At 39.3% G+C, this 24,559-nt stretch overlaps 1 protein-coding gene across 2 annotated transcripts in view; it reads left to right on the top strand.

Annotated features, from left to right (window-relative positions):
- astn1 (astrotactin 1) overlaps positions 1 to 24,559 on the top strand; it is a 518,487-nt gene that overhangs the window by 316,916 nt on the left and 177,012 nt on the right. For both annotated transcript variants that reach the window (XM_080907209.1, XM_080907208.1), the window contains exon 16: positions 18,916 to 19,020. In XM_080907209.1, the coding sequence (XP_080763335.1) occupies positions 18,916 to 19,020 (105 nt within the window). The remainder of the gene's footprint in view (positions 1 to 18,915; positions 19,021 to 24,559) is intronic.

Genomic DNA, 24,559 nt, shown 5'->3' with positions numbered 1-24,559 from the left:
AGCCCGTGCTTAAGCATCTGTCCCTAGCTTCCCTTGATTCTAAAGCAGCTTTAATGAGATTTATTGACAGGGATCTTATGAAACAGCATTACCAAAGCCTTGGGGTATAATAAAGTTGTATAATTCAAAACAGAGAAATGGATTATTTTAGTTTCCTACAGGGAAGTTCTATTGAATGACCACTAGTTTTTCTCCTCTCAGTCTTTTATTTATGCTCGATACCAAATTATACTTAAGTCATCTTTTATCCCACAGCCAATGATAATTTGAATTTTCTTTGCATAATGGGATCAAATCAATATGCTGTAATCAGCCGTTTATATGCAACAGTTTGAAGCTCATTAACAGCATATTCATTAAAGTGGTACAATCACTTATCCTGATGCTACAATGATAAAATGAAGATCTGAAATTTTTGAGAAACGACAAAATGAACGCAGAGGTCGTTCCAGTTTCATTTTTTTAATCACATATGGAGCCAGCACTACACCGTTATCAAATCACAGGAGGTTCACACGGACTTAGATGACTCAAATTTAATTGTATCGGATGTAGTGAAACACAGTGGTTTCTTGTTGATGGGTTTGTTCAGCTTTCCCTGCTATGATTTAATTGATATACTTTCTCATATCCTTTTCAAAGTACTCCCATGTTTCCTTGTCTTTGTCTTTTTTATTTTGGTAATAAAGCTCTTGACTTGTTTCTGGTTGCTTTGCTCTCTTTGTTTTCCTCTTCGTTTTTGATTCTCTGCACAACCTGTGTGTTGTTCGCACTCGCTTCTCCCTTGTATATATAGTCCGGCCTTTTTCGCATTGTCTGCTCACCCTCCTGTGACAGACACCCTGCCTGTGCACCTGCCATCCTGCTGTTGCAGTTTGTGTTCACGGTCTTTGTTAAACTTCATCAGCTTGTTGAATAAAACTTGTTTTTACTTTCTCACCTCTGCAGTCCTCTTTTAAACATCTCATAACAAATACGACCTGAACACAAAGTGTTTTAGCAGCTGGTTATGTTTGGTCACACCATCCATCCATGCATTTTCTGAACTGCCTCTCCAATTCAGTGTCCGTGAGAGCTGGAGCCTATTCCAGCTGTTACAGGGCATGAGCCACCATACACTCTCGCATTCACACCCACAGCAAATTTAGAATCACCAATTAGCCTGACTTGCATGTGAGAGTGTGAGAGGAAGCTGGATACCTGGAAAGAACCCACACAAGCGCAAGGAGAACATGCAAACTTCCCAAAAACGCCCCAGCATTGGTGTGTGGTGACTGTGCTAACCACCGTTAATGTGATTGTTCTAAAAGTATTCAGGCACCCTTAGGCTTTAGCATGTATCATTCCAGCTAAAGTGTCCTTACCTAACTTATCAACACACATCTGAACTTCTATACTTCAGGCTTTTTGAATGTGCTCAGTCTCTAGGTTAGCAGTTAATTAGCTGCTGGTCTGCATTTGTAAACCATGCAAACACTCAGAATTCCCCTCAGTCTACTTCAAAGCTGCTGTGGGCCTTCCTCTTAAACAGCACACTGTTGACACTGTCAGCCTCTGACATGTAAGGTTACTGTAAGTTTGCTTTTTCTCTTGTTCCCCTGCTAGCAGCTGTCACTCAGACAAACACTATTACACCCCTCCAACCTCGTCATACAAGACAAAAGGGATCATGTCAGGCGGTATACTTCATCCATTTAAAACTTGTACATTTAAATTCCGTTTGCACTTTAGTTTTTAATGGAGAAGCGGAAAGAAGGACACTTGGTTGCACTGCACAGAGGCACATTTCACATTCATATATTATATATTAATTGCAATGGTCGTCATGCATTCATGTGGAAATCTTTTGAATTTTAATCCCTTCTTTTGCTTAATACTCACGGGTCAGACCACACCCGTCTTCAAATTCTGCTGTAAGCTTCATCACACCTCAACACACCTGTGAAGGTTTGGAACTTTATCTTGTGGATTTGGAAATGAGTGCACTACTTTCGCTGTGTGTGTGTGTGTGTGTGTGTGTGTGTGTGTGTGTGTGTGTGTGTACAGGAGCCATGACAACAAACATTCACACACAAACAGTGTAAACAATACAACCACCAGCAGTATTGTAGTAGAGCAGAAGTGTGGGGTAGCATTTCATAATAAATAACTCTCAGGACGAGCGCACATGTACGAGTCGTCACATATACAGTTGTAACAGGAAATCTGTGTTCCTTGTGGAAGTCAATATGTCTGATCAGGATGGGTCCGTAGCAGCAGCGGCTCTAATTCAGGGCAGCCAGTGGATAAACGATGAAATACCTTCACGACCCTCTGCAGAACAAGTCTCTTTATCAGTGGCTCCCAGATGGAGCTGTTCATCTTCAGAGGTTGGTGAAGGGCATCTGCGGCCCATCATTTCACCAGCTTTGTCATCATATCCTTCTCCTCCCCCTTCCCTCCTTCCCCACGGTGGGGGGGGGGTGGGGTTTGGTGGGAGAAACACAGTTAACGACACGCAGTCGCTGCCATAACTTTGTCATCCTAATCTGATCAGTTAGTCTCACTTTCGTACACTTTTTTCTACACACATGCAAAATCACAGCGCACTCTGTAGCAGTCGCACCTTGACTGTGCTGTGCTTTGACCTGGTGATGTTACTGCACCTTAGCCGTGCTTCCCCCGCCAAGGGGGTTGCAACCGTATGACACTCCCTGTCACCTCCCTCTGTGCTGGACTAGTTTTATGCTTTGTCAGACTCCACGGGTCTCGTTTCCTAAGTGCTTCTCTGTCTTTCTCCTCCTCCTCTCTTTTTGTCAGTTCCTTTAGATTGTGTTGACATTCAACCAGTTTGTCATGATGGTAATAAATGCAAAGAGTGCATAAACTTTAATGTAGTAAAGAGGGATACGTTGGAATGTTAAAGGACATGTTCCAGGTCATATGTCCTTTAACATATGACAGGTCATATTACAGCATCATTTACTGAATATGCTGTATCGATTTTTCTTTAAACACACGTTAAAAAAAAAAAAGTATCACTCATGCTAGAGTGTAAGCTTATGATTAGCCTCTCGAACTGCAGTATCAACTGTAATATCTTCAGGATTAGGAATGTTTCTGCCAGTGGCAGCACGGTGGTGCCGCAGTGAGCACTGTTGCCCCACAGGAAGAAGCTCCTGGGTTCAAACCCACCAGCTCCCCGGGGCCTTTCTGTGCAGTCTATGCATGCATGTGTTTCCTGTGCATGTGTAGGCTCTCTCCAGGTGCCCCAGCTTGCATGGGGTTAGGTTAAGTGGTTGCTCTTCATTTTACATGCACATTTTAGTTAATTACATTTCCGTCGGCTACTTTAGCGAGTCTAAACTAAAGCTGTGAGGCATTTTTGTTTGTGTAAACTTCAAGTGTAAATACACGAAAATTCAGCAGAAGCAGAAACTCTATAGTAATTATGTGTAGGAAGGATTTTAATGTATTTCTCAACACTGATTAATTGCATTGAGTTGCCCCAGGCGGTTCCCGTGTTAAGTGTCAGTTAATTAGCTGACAACATTGGACGGGATAATTAATACAGCTGGGGGTCACAACATTCTACCTGAGGGGAAAAGAGCTGAGGCTGGGGGTCCTGGTGACACAGACCTGCCCTACTTGTAAGAGGCAGGTTTGTGTCACCGAACAGGAGGATTGCTTTAGACCTCACGAGGGTTCAAAGTTTCAGTATACATGCTCGACTTAAGGCCTAGTTTTCAATATTTGTAAAAGCTTTAGACCGCAGTGCCACTCGTGTGCTACAGCAGGACAATGCTGGGTGGATAAGTAATAACCTCAGTGATCTGCTGTGGAGCAGGACTCTCTATCAAAAGGTTTGGAGTTTGAGTTGTTTGTTTTTGGAGGCAGCTGAAGGGCAACAAGAGCACATCACTAATTTAAGTTTGACTTTTTGCTCCAGCTACACCCACCTTCACACACAGAACTCAAGTAGTAAGCTTCCAGTTGTTAACTGGAGGATTCGGCACCGATCTGTTTCAGAGTTGTAGCTTGACGTTTGCTTTTTTCTGCTTCCACATTTTAAAGGGCCGGATGCATTAGGTCAGGTTATACTAACAATCACCATTTAATCCTTTTCACATAACACTAAACATTCTGGATATATGGATTTTATTAAGCTGAAAAAGGGTATATAGGAATGCACCGTGTTATCAGCTGTCTATTTAATACATTCATCAGCATGGGGTATATTTATAGACGGTGGCAGACCTGCGTGGGCGCAGTTTAAATCCAGTAGAACAGGGCTTTTGGGGCATACAGAGTGGCAGTGATTCATAGTTCAACCCAGAGTCCCTCTCTCCCCAAGTCCCTCATAATTAAAGTCGAAGCATATGGCCTTGTGACCACGCAAGCACAGCAGTATCAGCAGAACTTTTCTGGCATCTTATTTTGAATCTCTGGCAACGGCGGCCCCTTTAGTGGTCCCTTCACCCTTCCTTCAACACAGCGGAAATGAAAAGCGTGTCACCTTGAGATGTCACCAGCCACATCTGCCAGCCTAATTATCCCATCTTTTAGGCTTATTGATAATGTGTTTGGCAGTATGATTTGTTAGAGTTTAGCTACATTTGTCAAGCCAACGGCTTCATTGCCTGAAAGGGTTCCCAGAGTGTTGTTGTCAGATGCACACATTTTTATTTATCTATTTTTTTTAAGTTTTGAGCCTGGGATCTAAGTGCAGGAGCTCAGGGTCATGGGGATTTAGTTAAGTTTGACACATTTTATTCATAAAACCACAGCAATGACACCAAACGCATTTCAGTTCATTCATTGAAAACATAAATAGCATCGTGATAATGTTGTTCTGCTCGTCTTTTAAGGAGATACTGAGATATTTTAAGAAATGCAAATAATTTCTCTTGTGATCACAGCAACGTCTTTGGCCATTGCTGTGATCTTTGATGCCACATTGCCAGCATAACTACAAGTTTTCATCTTGATTCTGAACAAAAATCATAAAGCACAACTTTATCCATCATACTGAGCCAGGCCCGAGTCCAGAGACTAAGTCGTATCTGCAATGGCGCTTTAAAAGCTGTCTCATTTTCATTGAAATGTCTTATTGTGAAACTAGAAAAAGAATGTCACAGAAAATCAGCTCACACAGACCACAGAGGAATAAGAGGATTTACAAAGTAGTGCCCACTGCAGGTCACAGCAGTAATGCTAGCTTTGGACATGGTCTAAATGTTACTTCAGAGGGGCCAAGTACATTTCCTGCTTGAACAGGGGTTATATGAACAGTGATGCTGGGATTAGTGTAACTCGAAGAGGCTACCTGCTTGAAGGAAGACGAGAACAATGAGAGTTCTTGATAGTAATCTGTCCTTGAAATGTTTGACTTAAGCTCTAATGTAACCAACCCCAGGCCTTCTGCTCAGGATTTTTCTTCCATCCGTCTCTTTTTTTCTTATTTGAATTCATGGCTGAAGAATTCAGGCTCGTGGTGTATTACATTTGGTTTCCTATTAGAAAGTCCGTCCGTCTGCTACTCACCCCTTACTTTTCTTTTTTTTACTTCTCTGTCTTCACTCTCCCCTTCCTCTCTTTTCCCAAGTAAATCATTCATTCCCAGACTTATCCAAGAGTGAAATGGAGCACAGGCCAGGCTAGTTAATGGGGTTCTATGAGCCATAAGATTACTTTCCCACCTGCGCTCATTCCTATGAATCTTCCTTAGAGAAGCGACTGAAATAACAAACCCCACCATAAGCCAAAGTTACAGAAGGACTGTTTAGACAGGATGTGGTTTCCATCAGCTTTGTACTTTTGGTGTCAAGCATCAGCAAGCCCTGCACTTGTCTGATATTCTTTCCTCTGCTTCCCTTTGAGACAGACTCACACACGTTAACAAGAGAACTCAATTTCAATTCCCTAAGCAGTTTAATTGGAAGTGGAACAAAGACGGTGAGGCTTTTTGTCTCCCTTCCCTCAGTGGAAATCACAGGTTATATTGATTTGTTGATTTATTTATTTCTTTTTTGCTGACATTTTTCTCTCCATTTCTCTGAGTGCTGTGTGTTTTGGGATTTGTAACTCTCATTACCCATGCTCCTCCAGTGACAAGACTTGTTTAGCAGCTTCATGAAAATTGAGTCTGCTTTTTCATACTGTGGCTATTTTTCTACAACCATGTTATTGTTTGATGAAGCCACGAAGACCAGTATTGACCAGTGATGGCTCATTGTCACAGACAAGTGAAATCATATAACCATAGCACTGAGGGGGATTAAAATAGGAGGTATGGTCACATTTCAGATCATTTTCAGTAAATGACTCGTTCGCTGTTTAATATGACACTAAGCCTGATGATAGGACTGTCTCGATCAAGGTTACAAGGATTGTTAAATTTCTCAAAATTGAAATGATTAATTTCTTTGTTTTTAAAACAACATAACTGTTTAAAGTTATGTAGACAAAATATATTCACATATATGTAGCAGCTGGAAAAACACCTGCGTATCTTCGACCTATCAAATGAATTTAGGGTTTAGAAAATACAGATTTTATCTTCAGACCTCTGCAGCCATAAAGATCTGAGCACAAAGTCATTTCTTGTGGTTCATATTTTACTGACAGAGAAAAGCAAACATTTCAGCTTGAAAAAAAGAAAAATGTTCATCTTTTATTACACAAAAATGTCATTTTGGGTCATAAGGTCCTAAAATCCTAAAATACAAGAGCTGCATGTGACATAAACCACATAAACTACATAAAACACACCACAGCATTTATAGCCTAAGATAATTTAAAATCCCTGTCCCTGTTTGGGACTTTAAAACACACACACACACACAAAATCATTACCAACATACATCTATATAATATATGCACACATTAAAAATAAGCCACAAGCTGACAGAACACTTATAGGGAGCTTATTATGTATACACCTATATATTATTTTAAGATGATTTATGGTAAAATCATCAGAACTTAAACATGTTTAGTTTCTTGAGCACATTGTAATTGTAATGGTGCACACTGATAGGTTTTTATCCCACATTTTATTCCTGCATCTTTGTTGGCAGGGATAGCTCAGTAGGTAGAGTGTTTGCCCCATGATTTCAAGGTCGGGAGTTCAAGGTACCCTCGAGCAAAGTACCGTCTACCCACTGCTTCACTGAGTGAATGGGTTAAACATAGAACTAAGCAATTTTCTACAGGACTAATAAAGTATACATTATTATTTAATCATATATCAACACAAGGGACCGAAGTGTTGTGCATGTCGCTTATGGCCATGAGGTTACAAGGTGATTTCCATGAGAGAAAATCACTGTCTGCGTAAAAGTAATTGCAACTAGTATCTAATAAATTCAAATGTATGTGAGCTTGTTTTTGCAACTTTTGAATATGTTTCTCAAAATGTTTAAAACTTGAGGACCATTTGGAGATTTTTGCATCATGCAACTTGCTTTGCCTCTTTCTCTTTGGATAATGCAAAAGCAGACAGGTGAGCAAACATGGGTCACACAGCAAGAAAGTCCAGTAGACGGGAACCGAGCTTGTTGATTCACGTTCTAGTGAGCTCCTACACATACTGTAGTCTTTGACTTTGATTTATGTAATGTTACACAGCCAGAGCCCAGCACTGTCCAATATTTATGAGTTTAAAATATAAACTCATGCTAGAGTCGCTGGTAGACAGAAACGTTCTGCTTTATTATTAAATGTTCAAGCTTCCTAAACCCTTTAAAGCCTGAACCAAGAAATAATTCCCAGAAAGTTCACATTTTTTCCTTGTAAATGGAGTGTTTATTAAGCATTGTGAAGAGTTAGTTAAATATTAATTTGTCCTTTCAATTTCTTGTTTAACATTGTATTGCACAGGTGATTTGGGTATTTATTATTGATTTAGCCTGATGTCAGCTGTAATAATAACTCCCACAGTGACTTCCCTTCAGCGGTGTAGTGAGAGACTTCACTGAGACTGACCAGCAGTCAGGATGTTATGGGTTAAATAGTTAGAATATCACCTATGGCTTAATTAAAGATGTAACGTACCCGCTGTTCTTCATCATTTTTAGGCTGCGTGTTGTTTTTCTGCTTTAAAGGTTCTTATAGCAGCTGCACAGTAACAGCAGGAGACCAGACAAGTGCTTCCCACATGCACCTTCCTACTTACAGATAACTAATAAGAGCTCAGGCATTGTAAACTCTTTCGACTTTATTCGTGTTGAAGCGTAGCTCAAGCATGATTTTGGCCCCGATGTCTAATTTTAGACTATCGGTCCGCCTTGAAGTCCTGATCAAGAATTGGCAACTAGTATATTGGTTTTGTTGCTGCTTTCTACATCAGCCATTTTCTGTCCTAATTGGTTCTATTTCTGTTCAAAGATCTTTGGCGTCAAGCTACAGCTCAGCTTTGCAGCCCTTCTTAAAGTCACCAAGCTTTTTCTTTTCATTTCTTCACCTCATTTTTTCACGTCGCCTGTCTTTTGCGTTGCTTTATGCTTTAATAGCTGCTTTATCTTTGACTCTTTATTCTGTACCAACACTCTCACTGGAGGGAAAGAACTTTTACATTCTGTTCGACTGAAGTGTTACACAGACATATAGGTCTTTCATCAGTTTGAAGTTTAATATTGCTGTTAATCACATAGTCAGCCATGACACGGCCACGGTGCATTTAATCTGCTTTAGTATACGACCCATGTAGTCCCGTCTTCATCCATCTGAAGGAAGTTTGAAAGAACCGTGTTTCCCTCTGTTCACATAAACCTGCTTCATTCTCAGCTGGTGTTAAACAGCAGGACTGTTCGGGGCTCCGTCCTGGTCATTCTCATCATGGACAGCGAGCTGTTCATTGTAGCAGTAATTTGTACACCAGCTGCTAACACTGTCAGAAACAACATGTAAGGAGCTATTATAAGCCTGTGTGATGCTGGGATGTGTCGGTCCTTTCAGTTATTGAGGAGGAGATTACAGAGTACTGAAGATTGTACTCGACTACTTCATTAATTCTTGAGTTTGAAGTCTCTGGAATATTGACAGACACAATGTGTGATCTGGTTATATTCAAAAGGTGGGCCCACCATAACAACAAAAGATCATATTTCACTTTAGGAGTTCAGATTTGACAGCTCCTTTTTATTTTCACACAAAGACTTCCTAATGACTAAACCTGCTCTTTCAGGAGCCAGGCGAGCCTGTAATTTCACTTACTATTATTTTGCTCCACAAAGTGGCCCGTTTCACATTGTTCAAGTCCATGTGTGATGCAGTAAGCGTGAGCATTCCTGCCTTTGTATTATTAATAGTGAACAGCACTGCAATCATCGCAGCAGCGCTGTGACACTGAGACCCTGTGGTTCCTTTTTGATTTATTGGATTGAGTTGTATTATAAGGTACATCCCATAATTTGCTCCTACATTATTTCATTGTAATGAACAAAACTAATGAGATTAAATATAATGCAGTCAAACACGAGATTAATGTAAAGCATTCAGATGAGTCAACACAGCAAGTAGGAAAGAAGTCATCTAAGGCAAGTTTCTGTATTTTCAGTTTCTCTTATGAAGTTTATGTATCATTTAAAAGGCATAAACATCTATCTTTTGACACTGAGACAATTTTTGCTATTTAATCTATGTACCAACAATGATTCGAGTTACAGTTGGATGGTGAGTATGGAGTAAAAGTGCAGAATTTCAACTTTTGAGAACAGTTACACAAATAAAATTGCAACCAAGTTCCATCAGGAAATTACTGCTGTTTTTATTCCCATGCCCCTGTTTCAAAGGGAAAAATGTAATTGCACAATTCACTCAACGGCTGATTTCACTGAGAGACATGAACTATTTCCTTGTTAGTTCTTAATATAATTTATAGGTTAAAGGTCTGGAGTTGATGACACAATTGGGGCATTTGCATGTGGAATCTGTTAGTGTGAATCCACAATAAGCAGTGAAAGCAGATTTCAGTGCCAGGAAATGGGAAACATCTTTAGGCTGCAAAAACTAAATAAGTCCATCAGACTAATGCAAGCAACAGCAGTTTCTGTCAAGTAAACCCTTCAGAATCTTCTGAGAAGAAAAAGATTGAAATGGTGAGTTGAGACGGAACACTTGCCAGGACGTATACATTTCATTATCCATCTCCACCATATTCATCCAGTGCATACAACACCTGTAAAGCACGGTGTATGCAATGTGATGCACGGGCATGCATAACGTCTGATGGCACCGAGTCGGAGGTGTTTAGTGATGATATGGCAGAAGACAGAAGCAGACAGATGAATTGTGGAGTGTAAAGAGCTGTACTTTCTGCTCAGATGGACAGCGCTTCAAGGTTCACATAGATAGTGACCCAAAGCGGACTGCAAAAGCAAACCAGCTGTTTTCAGAGGTATAAAAGAGGGATATATTCTGCAGTGTCCAATTCATTCACTTTGTATCAACCCAAGCAAGAAAGACAAAACTGAAGACAGAAAGATCCCAAAGAAAAATCCTCACAGGAGGGGGAAGTCAGTCTTTGTCCACAGGCTCCAGACTTCAGTCGTTGCTTGAAAAGAATTCCCCAAAAACCATTATTATGAATTTGTCCAATTACATTTAAGCCTCTGACAGTGGGGGATTAATGATTTTTACTAGAGATGGACCAATCTGATATTACGTATCAGTATCGGTCCGATACTGATGTAAATTACCGGATCGGATATCAGAGAGAAATAAAAAATGTAATCCGATCCATTAAATATCAAAAAAGCACCTCACAAAACTTGCGACACGGCGTAACTCGGCTCATAACCGTAGCACGTCGGAGCAGTGTGCTCACGTGATAGAGCGGCTGTGTGTATTTGTAGCCTCGCTACCAAACCAGCATTTCATCTCCGATGAAGTGATCCGAGAGAGAAGTAAAGCAAGTGTGTAAGTCCATCTCTGAATGTTTGTAAAGCATTCCAGCGTTAAGTTTAACAACCGATATATGGAGCGACTGCCTCTTCTTGCTGCTACTTCAATCGTGAAACTGATCAATGATCAGCTGATCGGCTTTTCTGTCGCGAGTCCGTCTCTCTTGTTTGTTTATTGCTCACTTCCTGCCAGAAAGAGGAAACCAGCGGCTGAACAGCAGCAGCACGTTTAAGCTTGATCAGCTGTTGTTAGAATTTATTTAATATTACTTTCTACACCAGGATCTTTTTCTACGTAGCTGACGCTGGTAACTGTGCAGGGGCGGATCTAGCAAAGTTTAGCCAGGGGGGCCGATAGGGCATGAACAGGGAAAAGGGGGCACAAAGACATACTTTTCTTTCTTATTCTCATTTAAAATGTCGAGCTTTTAATAAATAATTATCTGAATCTTACACCCAAAGTTTTAATCTGATGTAAAATGTATAGAAGTCCATTACTGTATATAGTAACTGTTAAGTCTAATATACCCTAGTAAGCTATAGTACTTTTTCCTTTGGGAACCATCTGTGCAGTCTGCAATTCTGTTGAAGGAAGATGTTGAATCTATTTAATTATTCTTGAAAAATAATTGATTTCTGTGCATTTTTTTCACACTGCATCAAATTAAAGTTGATTACTTCGATTAAGCATCGTGAGGTGGAGGGGGGTTCCCTATTATTTTTTGCTGGGAGTTTGCAACCCTATTAGTTAGGTTGCTTAATATTTCTGCTAAGTACTCTTTAAAATACCAGAATAGGGAGGATGGAGCAGGTTTAAGTTTATTAGATTGATCAGTGTTGCTGAACTATGAAATATTTTGGGTGCAGTGTATTTTTTACATACAGGTCTAACAGAATAGCTTTAGTGTTGTTGTTTATTTAAACTTGAGTATGAACTTATACAAAATGCAGCAAGATATTAAAAAAACAGTTTTATTGATTAAAAAATACACTACATCGGATTCATATCGGTATCGGCAGATATCCAAATTTATGATATCGGTATCGGACATAAAGAAGTGGTATCGTGCCATCTCTAATTTTTACTATCCAAGAAATCTGTGCTGCCCTCTGGGGCACCTGTCTCCCAACTGCATAAAGCTCAGAGTGCTGATTAGTGCTGAAATGTATGGATGCAGTTTTGGAAACTTGAAGATGTCCGAGGATATAAAGTTTTCAGCGTTTTTTGTTTTTCGTTGTAAGCGAAACAATGCAGCACATTTATGATTTATTGTATGCTTCAAGTGTCAAAATGTTACTTGAGCTTAAACTGCCACGGCAGCAGTATCTGTGTAGTGTGGTGGTTTGAAAAATATAATGTGTCTCTCAGAAGAGAAAGCACTCAAGTTACAGAGTGTAGTTAACTACAGCAGTAAATGTATGCACAGCTAACTTGTGCTTAGCTGGACCTTCACCTCAGCTGAGGTTTGCTGTTTTTCGGCAGGTTTTGTTGTTTCGTTTTTGTTTTTTTTGTTTTTTACTTTTTAAGATTATTTTCCCCAGTGTGGTCTTAATAAGAAAAATTTCCCCCGTTGTATTTTTACACAGGAAATCAGCCTTCGTACACAGCGCGGCCCTGAGCAAGCTGCTTCTGTGAAAGGCTGCGTGCAGAGAGACTGTGAACTTGGGATGTTTGCAAAGTGAAGTTCAGTCAAATTAATCATTCTGTCAGACAATGAGAGCAGAGCACCCCAGGGCTAAAAGGGAGACAAGGCCTTTCAGCAAGAAGAAGAATACGCTGCACTACAGTATATGTTTTAGGCTTGTTATTCATTTTTACTAAGGGAGGCGGGGGATGGAGATGGGGATGGGGAGGTTATGTAGTAGAGCGCTCTCGCTCTCGTGGTGCCGGGGAATATATCTATCGTTCCGGGGAGCCATTTCCCATAAGAGGGGATAAATGGATGTAGCTGAAGGTGAGGACAATGCAGGAACATCACATTTAGAGGCTTATTCATCAAGTTCATACGTGGTGTCAAGCCTCTGCCAAATGTTGCATTTTCACAGCACCCTTGTAGAGGAACTGTTACTGGCCTTGTACACAACAATCGTCATACTTCATATCTAATTTATGTGTTGATGTTTATTCTCAAAAGAAACACCGTTGCATTCGCTCTTCAGTTTCTCTGTTATTTTTTAGACAGGTCCAGCTTCCTTTTGCACCAGGACCACTTCCACTTAGACCTTTTCTCAAACGTACAAGTCAGCAGTCAAAGCAAAAGCCTCACAACAATTGCCCTCTAATAATATTTAATTTATTTTGCAAACTGAATGCAATGATTTGCACATCTCTTATGACACATGCAAGACAGTAGAAGGTACAAATTTATCTATAAGTTTTTTTGGCAGTTTTTAGGATAATATGATTATGATATAACATGATGAAGATGAAAACCATTCTGACTCAAAGCTATTGCTGAACATGTATATAATGGACCCCTAATTACAGTCTGATCCTTACCCATACCTATAATATTGAACGGCACAGCTGAAAATGAATATTTCCTGGAGCTGTGGATGGTTTTCCAAACTAAAATTGTTATTTTATACTAAGTTCAACTCAATCACACAAAAGATAAAACATCACAATTAGGGATGGGTATTGATAACATTTTCCTGATTCCGATTCCATTTTCGATTCTGTTTAACGATTCTTTATCGATTCTCTTATCGATTCTTATTTTAAAAAGGAGAACACTAAGGTCGATTAGCTTAGAACTGTGTTTTATATCGTCTCTTTGAACAAGATAGAAATTTAGGAGTAACATGGCCTTACAAACCCAACAGTGAGATCTTAAGAGATCCAGCCTACGGCTCTTCAATGGGGTGTCACGGGGTCCCCAGGACAAAAAATTGTAAATGTAAAACAATAAAATAAATATTCTTCTGTAGCAATAATAAAGTATAACATAAATTATTCTGTAGCAATTACACAAGAATATCCAGTAATGTCCCTGCCTACAATTAAACACACTCACTTACTGAAAATCATCTGCTGTGGCAAATGGGTGCAAGCCTTTGACCACAAACTGAGTCACTGCTCGGTGACATTCGTCTATCCTGGCCTGAAAGGAGACGCTACCGGTAGACTGCAGCGACAACTGCCAGCGAGCGCCAGCCAGACTCTGTCTGTCTCTCTCATCATGGTCACCTAAATGCACAGTAATGGCAGGTTTGTAATAAGGCAGATCGCGCTAACATAATATGCGCTGTTAGTTGATTATTTACCTGCTGCATTAACGGGAGAGGACGTGCAAACGTTACCGCTGCTGCTGGGTTGAGATTCACGAGTCCGGAGCGGAATTAAAAACACGACATTCATTTAAGGTCATCGCGTGTTTTGTGAGCTTTTGCATATTCGTAGTGTTTCCTCCCTTAAATGAAATATCTACTTTGCAAGTATTGCAAGTTGCCCTGTTGTCATCCGTTCTCGTAAAGTATGACCAAACTTTTGAGTGTTTGAGCCGCTTACGCGCCGTGTTTCCTGCCAGGTAAATGACGCTCCGCAACATGGTGACGTCATTCGGGGCGACTGGAATCAATAAGGGAATCGTTTGCAAAAATGGCAAACAATTCCAAGGAAGTGAAACAGTGGGAACCGGTTCTCAACAAGAACCGGTTTTCGATACCCATCCCTAATCACGATTGAGTATTGACCCTGGGCATGACAGTTTAATTGTTTTATAATGTGTAGTGGAGTTGATAACATTTCAACAGAAAGACTAACGTGTCCTTATTCAACATATCTGTATTTTTTCCTTCTTTTAGGTTATTTCCACACAGCATGCATAACTGAGAAAGAAAGCTGTGATTCAGAGCGTACTTTATCACGTGCCTCGGACTTATCAGTGCAGGAATTCATACCTCGCTAACATTTAATCTGACACAGAATCAAAAATGATCTGGGATCAGACAAAAATATAAACTCTATTATCATAAAAATGAATGTTTATCTGATCCTTAACTAGTTTGTGTCACAACAACTACTTGTTGGCCTAACCCTAACTACTAACCTTTAATGTATTTGATCGTATTTTGGCTTTTGAAAGTCAGGGACAAAAAGTGTGCACCATAAGTTATCCTGATATTTTGGAGAGAAAAACAAAACCAAATTTTGTATGTGTCATTTTAAAAGATTTTGAGGGGCTGAACTGTCAGAGGTGCAGATCAGCTTGTCTTGATGGTGTCTTTGTGGATGTCAGATCAGAAAAACCCTTGCATCTGCTGTTCTAGACACCTCTAAGAAGCTGTTTCTGTTCAAATCTTTGTCACAATTTCTGTAAAGTTAACACATCTGCACCTTCAGTACTTTCCCCCCCAATTTCTAAACCTGCTGTTACACTTTAAATGGTGAAATGAAGTATGATGATCTCTAGCTAGCCTTCCATACAAGGGACAAAAAAGTTCGTCCTCAGAAAGGTGATAGATGTGTCCCAGCCAATTTCAGTTCCACAATATGCATCACAAATTCTTCACGCTGGTTACTGATATGTCTTCATTTCTTTGCCGTGCGCATGCACCTCCACCCTTCACTGGCAAATGCAGACATCCTTTTTCCCTAGTCATCATTTATTGTTACCCTCTCACCTTTTCATAAAATAGGTGCACTTTTTCTCTCCAAAGCACACAGGCAACCTCATATGCACACACACCGACACACAGTTCTTCTCTTTCCCTCCATGTCTTTGCCTCTACGGTGTCTGCAGTTGCAGGATATGCGTCTCAGTCCACAGCACTATTCAGATACCTTCTGAATGTGCTTGCAAACACCGTGGGAGCAGTCACAGTGATGTATTGCCGTAATCCCACTGATGCAACATGACATGGCTGTCAGTTGCCATGGGATTCTGGGTGATTTATATTCAGCAGATCTGTTTATGGTCTGATATTAGTGATGTTAAAGGCCTGATCTGGCACTCTTATCTTTAACTAAGGGTGTCTTGCCACTGGACAGGCAGACGCTTTATTCACAACGAGGGCTAAAGAATTTTTGCGTAATCAAACTATTTCATTTTCACGATCCCCAACAGAGAAGAGACAAAGATTATATATTCACTTAACATCTCGTTCCCTTAGATTATGTGTGCTCCATCACAAACTGTAATTTATAATTGATCAGTAAAAAGCTCGATTCATTCTTTAATTGTGGTTCTCTTGCATCTAGGTCTTTCCCACTGTGGTACTCGATAAATGTTTCTACGTTGTCATGTGTGCCATTGCAGGCTCATTTCCATGTCTATGTGCTGTGCTTTATCTGCCACCAACTATTTCTTGCCTTGGATAAGCCAGCAGATCGGCAGTCAGGGAGCGAAGAGCATGCACAGCATTTGATAAACTGTGCGGTGGATCAAAATGAAAAATACAAATAAAACAAAAGAAAAACAAACGTTTGCACATGGGTGACTTTTTCGGACAGACGGTGTCAGCAGGGAAAGCTAAATGAGACTATCAGTATATGTAATATACTGACCTGTAAATGAATGCTGTGTGAAAAAATAGCAGCATGAAAAATATCAACTGATGGCACTCCGACACATAGCTACACCGAGGTGCTCGAGCACTCTGAGGTATCTGGCAAAATGCACACAGATCTGCATAAATGAAAAACCTTCAAATTGGGTATTGATTTATTCGGATTCATTTATTAGCCAACAAGCTGGAGTCCTTATTTGTGCATATGAAATAATAACACAGTTTGACAGGCATAAAATAGCATTTCCGCATCAGCAAGTTGATTCTCAAGGAGAAACTGACGACTGGGATATATAAGCATCATGTGCAGTGTGACATTTTTAGGGAACTGGAAAAGTGAAGGACAAGAGAAGACGTGGCCGACCTAAACTTATCTACAGCAAATGTAAAGTATCTGAAAGTCATGTCCTTAAACATAAAAAATAAAACATTAGGGGGGAAAAAAAATCGAGCAAAGACCTGACTGGAGAGAACCATATGACCATTCACTGATCGATCTACAGTTTGCCATAGTCTTATTAGAAATGGTCTCAGTGAAAGGGTGGCTGTCAAGAAGCCAGTCATTCAAGCAAGGGAAACAAGAAGGAAATGCTGTGGTATACCAAATTACACAAGAACTGGACTGAAAAGGTCTTATGCAGAGATATATCAGAATTAGACGTTTTTGAAATCACTATCGGTTTATATGAAGGAGGTCAGGAGGTACGACAGTGTCTACAGCCATCTGTAAAATGCTGTCTCCGCTCTGTCGTGGCTATATACACAGAAAAGGTCAGATTTTGATCCACTGTGCAGAACCTTTTATTAAGCATCTGGTTGGCAGCAGCTCCATTCTTTTGAACAAGACAATGATCCCAAAGCAAGGTCATAACTGGGTAGAGCTAAATGCACAATGGAACACCGTCAATGATGGACTGGCCCCCCCAGAGCCATCCATCCTCATCTGGACAGAGGATGGAACAAAAAGCAGCCAACATCCAAAGAAGAGTTTTGAACAGCCTTCAAGAAGCCTGAAGAGGAAGAGGAACACATATTTACGAGAGTTTATACTATGCTGAAGAACAAAGGTGGCCATACCAAATATTGTCTTGCAAGCTGGTTAGAATTGTACAAAACTGTATTTACATGTATATTTGCAGCTTTCATTAAATTGCTACAACTATTTCCTGTTTTCCTAGCAGCATATAACGAAATTAACACATTACCAAACTCAATCAATCCTGTGTTTATTTGTTAGCACAGAAGAAAACTTTGAATGTCTGGCATATTAATTCTTAGAAGCAATATTCTGTTGCTGTACAAAATGACTTTAAAAACTCTGCAGACTAAAGTGGATGACCAGAAATAACACGACACTTCAGGTTTTTTTACCTTTTGTTTAGGTTTTCTTTTGGTTTTTACATGATTTTAATGCGAAGGACAAGTTGATCTGATTTGCAAATAAACTAATAAGCCTTAAAGTTGAAAAAACACTGGAAACTTGTATGGTTAGTGAAAAACATGTAGCAACATAAATAGTTAACTAATTAGGAAACTTTCATCCACCCTTTTAAAAATCACACTGAGTATACTATTTTCTCTGTTATGCCATGAGACCTTATCTCTTTTTCAAATGGTAATACTTTTGTCTTAATAGATTTTATTAATACATCAACTAAAATGAAAGATAAGTTGTAATCTCATTAATTTTCGGGGGGTTGACTTGAACAGAAATTATTGTTGTGTCTGAGTATAAGAGAAGTTATTTGAATCACTTCTAGTTATGCATAAACCACAGCCTATCGTTGTCATACAGAGGACACGGGTCATAAAAGAGAATACACTGAATTATGGGTAATTGCCCTTTTTGTACGAGGCTAATTAGGAGTTATTACAGACTTTTAGTGTTTAGTGCAAATTCAAAGTGAATCAACAGTTGAGATAAAAAAAGAATTTGCGATGAAGCTATTTAGTCTTATGAGTAAATATTCAATCTGCTATGATTGTTTTATGATAAACAGCAGGCAGGTTTCAAGAAATAAAAATTCTCATATAATGTGAACACTGTGTGAACTTACATTATAAAGAGCTTCAGAAACTCACAATATTTGTTTGATATTTGGCCCCAAGATGTAAAAGTTTGCTGTGTGACTGATACTAACATAGTCTTACTTTAGAATTAATGCGTTTTATACTTAAAGGAGTTCAGTATATTACCATATTTCTGAATAAATGCTAATGTTGCCATTTCCTTTTTTTTTCTAAGTAGCAGGTAGCTGCAGATGCAGGTTGTTTCTCTTGATCTTAAACTGGAGCCTGTTCTCCCGTCATCTAAGATATTATTCATATTTATTGCATTTCCTTCCTGATTTTTCAGGTAAAGTAAACAAGAATGAAATATAGGGCCACCCTTTGATGTTGCACTGAAGACTGCAATCTCCTCTGCTTTGTGGGAGTAAATAACACAAAAATATTATAGTTTTCTTTGCTTTATTTATTTTGTTTTACAGGAAGTGTGTTTTTTATGTGTGTATAATTGCAGGTATGGTGAACTACAGCGAGGTGTCTGGTTATCCGCTCGTTCAGCACTGGAATCTTCGCTCTGTGCTCTATCACGTCAAACTCAATCAATGGGTCCTCTCTCAAGGTAAATCACACCGAGCTTATATTACTGATTCTTTATTTATATTGTTAGTAACCTTGCTTCGGTCTCCACTGAGAGGAGCAGGATCGTAATCTATCAGTTACTTAATGGTTAATTTTTAACCAGAAATGTGATTAGCTGGCAGACTGCCATCTTTTTTACTGTCATATTAGATGCATTTAAAGCTGAACTTCATGTTGCACAACCTGGGTCTTGAATTCTAAATGCAAATTAAGCCATTTATGTAAACACTGCTTTTGTGCTTTAAGGCAATCATTAACAATATTAAAAAGACACTTTTTAGTTTAACTTTTTTTTTTACTTTTATATATTTTTACTAGCGGTGCAACAATACACAAAATTCACGGTTCGGTTCGATACTTTGGTGTCACGGTTCGATATTTTTTCGATACAAAAAAAATGTTCATGCCTTTTTAATTTGTCATTTATTAAAATTATAAATATATATTTTTACTCAAAAGTACAGTTTAACCCTCTGATGCATGAATTATGAAAGCCTTGGTCAAGATTTTTTTCTTAAGTGCTTTTATTCTTCTCAGGACATGAAAAAAAATGTTCAACTCTTTTTTTCCCAAAAATATGTTTTTTTATAAAGTTATAAACTTGTCCACTCCAGTGGACTACATGCGCCTGAGCACTTAGCATGAAATACTGTGAATTTACTATAAAAATTAATTACCTTGTGTTCTATTGTAAATATACAAACACTTGTTTGCTTGTATCCTTTGAAAAACATCTCAGCAATTTTTTTGGAACTTTCAACTCATAAGGCCCCAATGTTTAGACGTAAATAACAAAACCAATCAACAGTCCTAGCTGTGAATCCTACACCTGAATATGGCAAACTATCTCCAACAAGAGAAACATTTTTGAGTCTACACAGTTCTATAACGATGCAGGACAGTATTACCAAGCCCTTAGTAGCATGCTGGAAGAAAACACAAACTGACATCTTAGTCTCTGCATCTCCAAACACTTCTGTGTTCATCACACCTAGGCTGTCCGTAGTTCCTATGTCTCTGTTCTGCTCTGGCAGCCACTCTCATCATCACTGGACTTATCACTGAACTCATCATCACTGCACTCATCAATGAAATCATCATCACTGGAGCTGGATGGAATTTCCTGGACTATTCTGTACGCTGCCTTATTCTTTGCTGCATTTGAAGTCTACAAAATATGATAAAATAATTATTATAGTAACTCAAACTACAGCTGATCTGCACAGAAATATACATTTTAAATGAGTAGCTTATAAATGTAACAATTATATGCTTACTTATAACCAAAACAGTCCCAAAAAACAGTGAGACAATTTATGACTTATGTTAAAAAAATATAGTGGGTAATGCATGATGTCCACTACAGTGGACACATGGTTAATCGTAGTTTTCTACATATTAGACATAACAATTTCTTATTCCAAACAGATAATATCCTTCCCTAGATGTTACTGCATATCATCATATTTTTTTTACCTGTTGGGCTCTTTTAGCATAGAAGGATTGACAGGATATGCCAGCAGTGGTCGGCAGGGGTGACAGTTTGTCTGCCATCTTTGATTCAGAAGAAATTTACTTGCAGTTGCACTAACTGAACACTGAATTGACCTCAATGGAGCATGGCAGCAGAGAGCACTCTAAAGGCTAATATGCAGTTCCACCATAGAAACCAATGCATTAAAGAGATATGTACGTTTTAGTAGCTGTCCACTCCAGTGACCACTATGCATCAGAGGGTTAATTTAATGTTGCTGAAACAACAAAATAATAATAATAATAAAAAAAAAAAATCTATCTGTCAGGTGTCGCTGTGTGCAGGCAGGAATAGGACCCAAAGTGCAGACTCACGGCACGCAAAAGTATATTTCAAAACTCAGCTTTTATTGCTAGATGTCAAAACGTAACAAAAATCCAAATAAACTTACATGAGCAGGCAGACAGAACACACAGCATAAACGAGGGTAGATCACAACACGGACACAGAGAAACACAGGGCTTAAATACACAGAGGGAGCAATCAGGGAATGGGTAACAGGAGGGAAACACAGCTGGGGCAAATCAGGCCTAATGAGACAAGGGGAAGCAAAACCAGATACATTAACATCAGACATGGACCTTCAAAATAAAACAGGAAACATAACACAGACTGAACTAAAGACACAGACTCACACGCAGGCACTGCAACAGAGGGAACAGGGACGTGGGACCAGGACAGACACAGACACTGACTGGACACGATGTCGGCGTAACCGTGCAGTCATATTCGTTGTGTTCCCACTAGTGCTGTCAGCTTTAATCTGAAACGACGTTAACGCCACAACAAGGCAAATCTCCGTTAACGAGCTACCGCCGATCGCCCCGTGCATGGGGCTGGACGGCGTCAACACGTTAACAAGCTAACTGCGCTAACACACTAGTTCCCACAAATTGAGCATTGCGTGGCACATCTGACATACTGTTTTACTTTTGTCCATGACGCGCTTACCTTCAGGGTCATACGTCACATGAGCACCAAGATAGTTCCAAACGCCAGATCTGAATGAGGGTGGGAGAGATTCAGCTTGCCATGTTGCAAGGAGCTTAGCTTCTGTCTTGCTAGCTTGCGCTGCACTCAGTGGATCTGCGCTCAACAGTGCAGCCTAGGCGGAGTAGTCGAACGCAGATCCACTGAGCGCTCAACACAGACAGCATCGTCAGAAGAAAAGTTGATAAAATTGTTGATACATAGGGGTACCGAACCGAAAGCACTGTATCGAACGGTTCAATATCGATACGAGTATCGTTGCACCCCTAATTTTTATATATGTGTATCTCCTGTAACAAACACAAAAAGTTCAACACAACAACACAGTCCCAGTATCCATCAAGAAAAGCACACTGAGCACAATGAGGTCTAAATATCTCATGTCATTGTTGAATTTTTTAGACCAAAGTAGCATCATATGGTTTCAGTTGCGTCCTTTATATAACATGAAACCCATGTTGCAAAGTTAAAAACAGTCAGTTATTGGCTGATCGTGGCGGAGCTGTTCCGCCGCACTGCTTGAAGAAAATAAATGAATGAGGGGCGAGTTCCTTTTAATTAAGTACCTAATTAGATACAAAGTGTTAATTTTAAAAGGGTGCAAACTAACAAGCGACTCAGAAAGCACAACCAGAAAATATAAATGTAATTACAACCTCAAGTTCTTGATCAGCTGAAAAAACTTGCAGCTAATTGAATATCGAGTAATATCTAGAGGCCGAATGCACCGGTCCAAACTAAATCCGAATAAAACGGCGTAAACATGTTTTTCTAGCAGTAACAGCAAAGGTTGGTAACAGTTCACATAAAACGGTGGCCTTTGTACGAGCACGCAGAGTCAGGCCTGATAATGGGGTGCTAAAGTTTAAGGTGAGGTTAATGCCTCATAGCCCGAGAAAATGAAATCACATAACCAGCAGAGCCCGAAGGAATAGACACGTTAAACAGTTTTATTCATTGTAGGAGGAGAGAGGTTGGAATGTCACAGTGTGATAAGTGAAGATTAAAGTCTGATGAGACACACCGTCAGCTGTGCAAAAGCAAACCCAAGCTCATTGACAATAGCTTTTTAGGTCTGTTGTCATCTGTGACATTAAAGCTACTTCCCACAAAATCTAGCTGTATAAATAAAGTTTGCACCTGGCGTCACATTGAGGGCGATATAGAAACAATTCTTATCACGATAACGTTATTGTCATATCAGTCGAGAATGATATATGTCACGATAGAAATCAAAAGACTTTTTCTGTCAAGCTTAAAGGTTTTTTCACTCCTAAATGTGAACATGTCAGGTTCATTTTGGTCCAAATATTGCTTAAACCAAAATTGTTTGTCAAGTTGTACATGTACTTTAACAGTGTGCGGCTGTGTTTTAAATAAAGAATATTAAAATATAATAATAATAATAACAACAATAATAATAAACAACATGGTAATGTGTCATACACCAAAATCTTAATTCACAACAGGCAAAAGCCTCAAGTGTGCACTGGAAATCTACAGTTTCAAAGAAAAAACACGAGCTCCTAATATAAAAAATGAAAAGTCTAGTTTTTCGATAGAAACATACTTTTTTTAATTGTAGGGACAAAAAAAGATTGAAACTGATATGGCTCTAACTCTGTTCCAACCACATGCCTGGTTCGGTGTGGCACTCGTCGGGGTTTCACGGTCTTGATCCAAACATGGATAGCATCAGCTCTGTCAGCCTTATATTAGCCATGTTTCATATTGCTATCAGGAAACGTTTTTTCATAATAATTATTTGTATCGTTTTATTGCCCAGCTGTAGTTTGAGGTATAAATACATACAAGTTTGTAACAAAGGAAAAAGTTTCAATTAATGTAGCTTATATAACCGATATAGCTTCAGCAAGCACTTAACTTAATTGTAGCTTATACAAATTAGTGTAGTTTTGAAAAAGAATACTGTGTTGTCATAACTTATTTTGTAACAGTAATGGCTACAACCTCAGAAATGTGTTACTTTTTAATAAATTACACCCAACGCTGCATTTGTTTCTCACTCATTTCCTCACATGATCATATTTTAAAGCTCAGATGTTTCTTGAGGCAGTTGTGGTTTGATGTTAAAGCTTCAATTAAAAACTGGATGTCACGTTCAAATATGACTATTATTAGTTATTATTATTAAATACTAATTAAGATCTACTGTAGCTGGCTGATTTGATGGGTACCCAGAAAGGAGGTCAGTATACAGACATATGCATGCAATTAGAATTGTGCTTGTCTTTTTCTCTGTCTCTCTAATAGTCTGTCATATATCAAACCGCTTCGCTGCCATAGTAAGATCGAGTCATCCTGACAGTGCCTGCCATGCAAACTTCATAGAGTAAGATAACTGTGGATAGGTACTTAGTCAAGCAATACTTTCACTGAAGGCTGCTCCTATTCGCTGTCACGTCAGGGATTATACTGAAACCCTGATGGGTTTTTCAACACTAGCTGTATAAATAAAAAAATAACTAAAAATAAACACATATAATCGGTGTCTCTCTTTTATCTTTACCACCCTGTATCGCTGTAGTTGTTTTGTTGGCAGTGCGTTTAAGGGTAAAGTAAATATTTAAATATTGACTTCAATCTTTCTGCCTGGCCAACAGGAGGATCATTTGATAATTTGGATTTTTGTCATGCTTTAAGTGCATGCATTATTCATAGATCTATCATAAATAGTTTCCCCTCTGATAAGTGAAGGCACCCCACTGTAAATACAGCCACGGCACCTCTAATGCATTTCCAATGGTGCTGCTGTGGTTTGAAAGTGGCTGCCACTTCTGCTGAGGATACACTTTCTATTTTCTCTTCACTCAGAAGCGACTCAACAGCCTCCATCTTTTTTTACTCCCATTTCCCTCTTTAGCTCATCATATTTCAACAGCCACCGGAGGGGTGAGGGTACTGATTTTTACATCTGATAGCAGAGCCCTCATCGCTCATCCTCACTGCGTTCTCTGGCTCGCACTTCAGTGGG

This window comes from Rhamphochromis sp. 'chilingali' (assembly GCF_963969265.1).
Source record: "Rhamphochromis sp. 'chilingali' genome assembly, chromosome: 16".
NCBI classification, from domain to species: domain Eukaryota; kingdom Metazoa; phylum Chordata; class Actinopteri; order Cichliformes; family Cichlidae; genus Rhamphochromis; species Rhamphochromis sp. 'chilingali'.
Note: the sequence above shows the minus strand (reverse complement) of the source record. Positions and strands in the feature narration are given on the sequence as shown.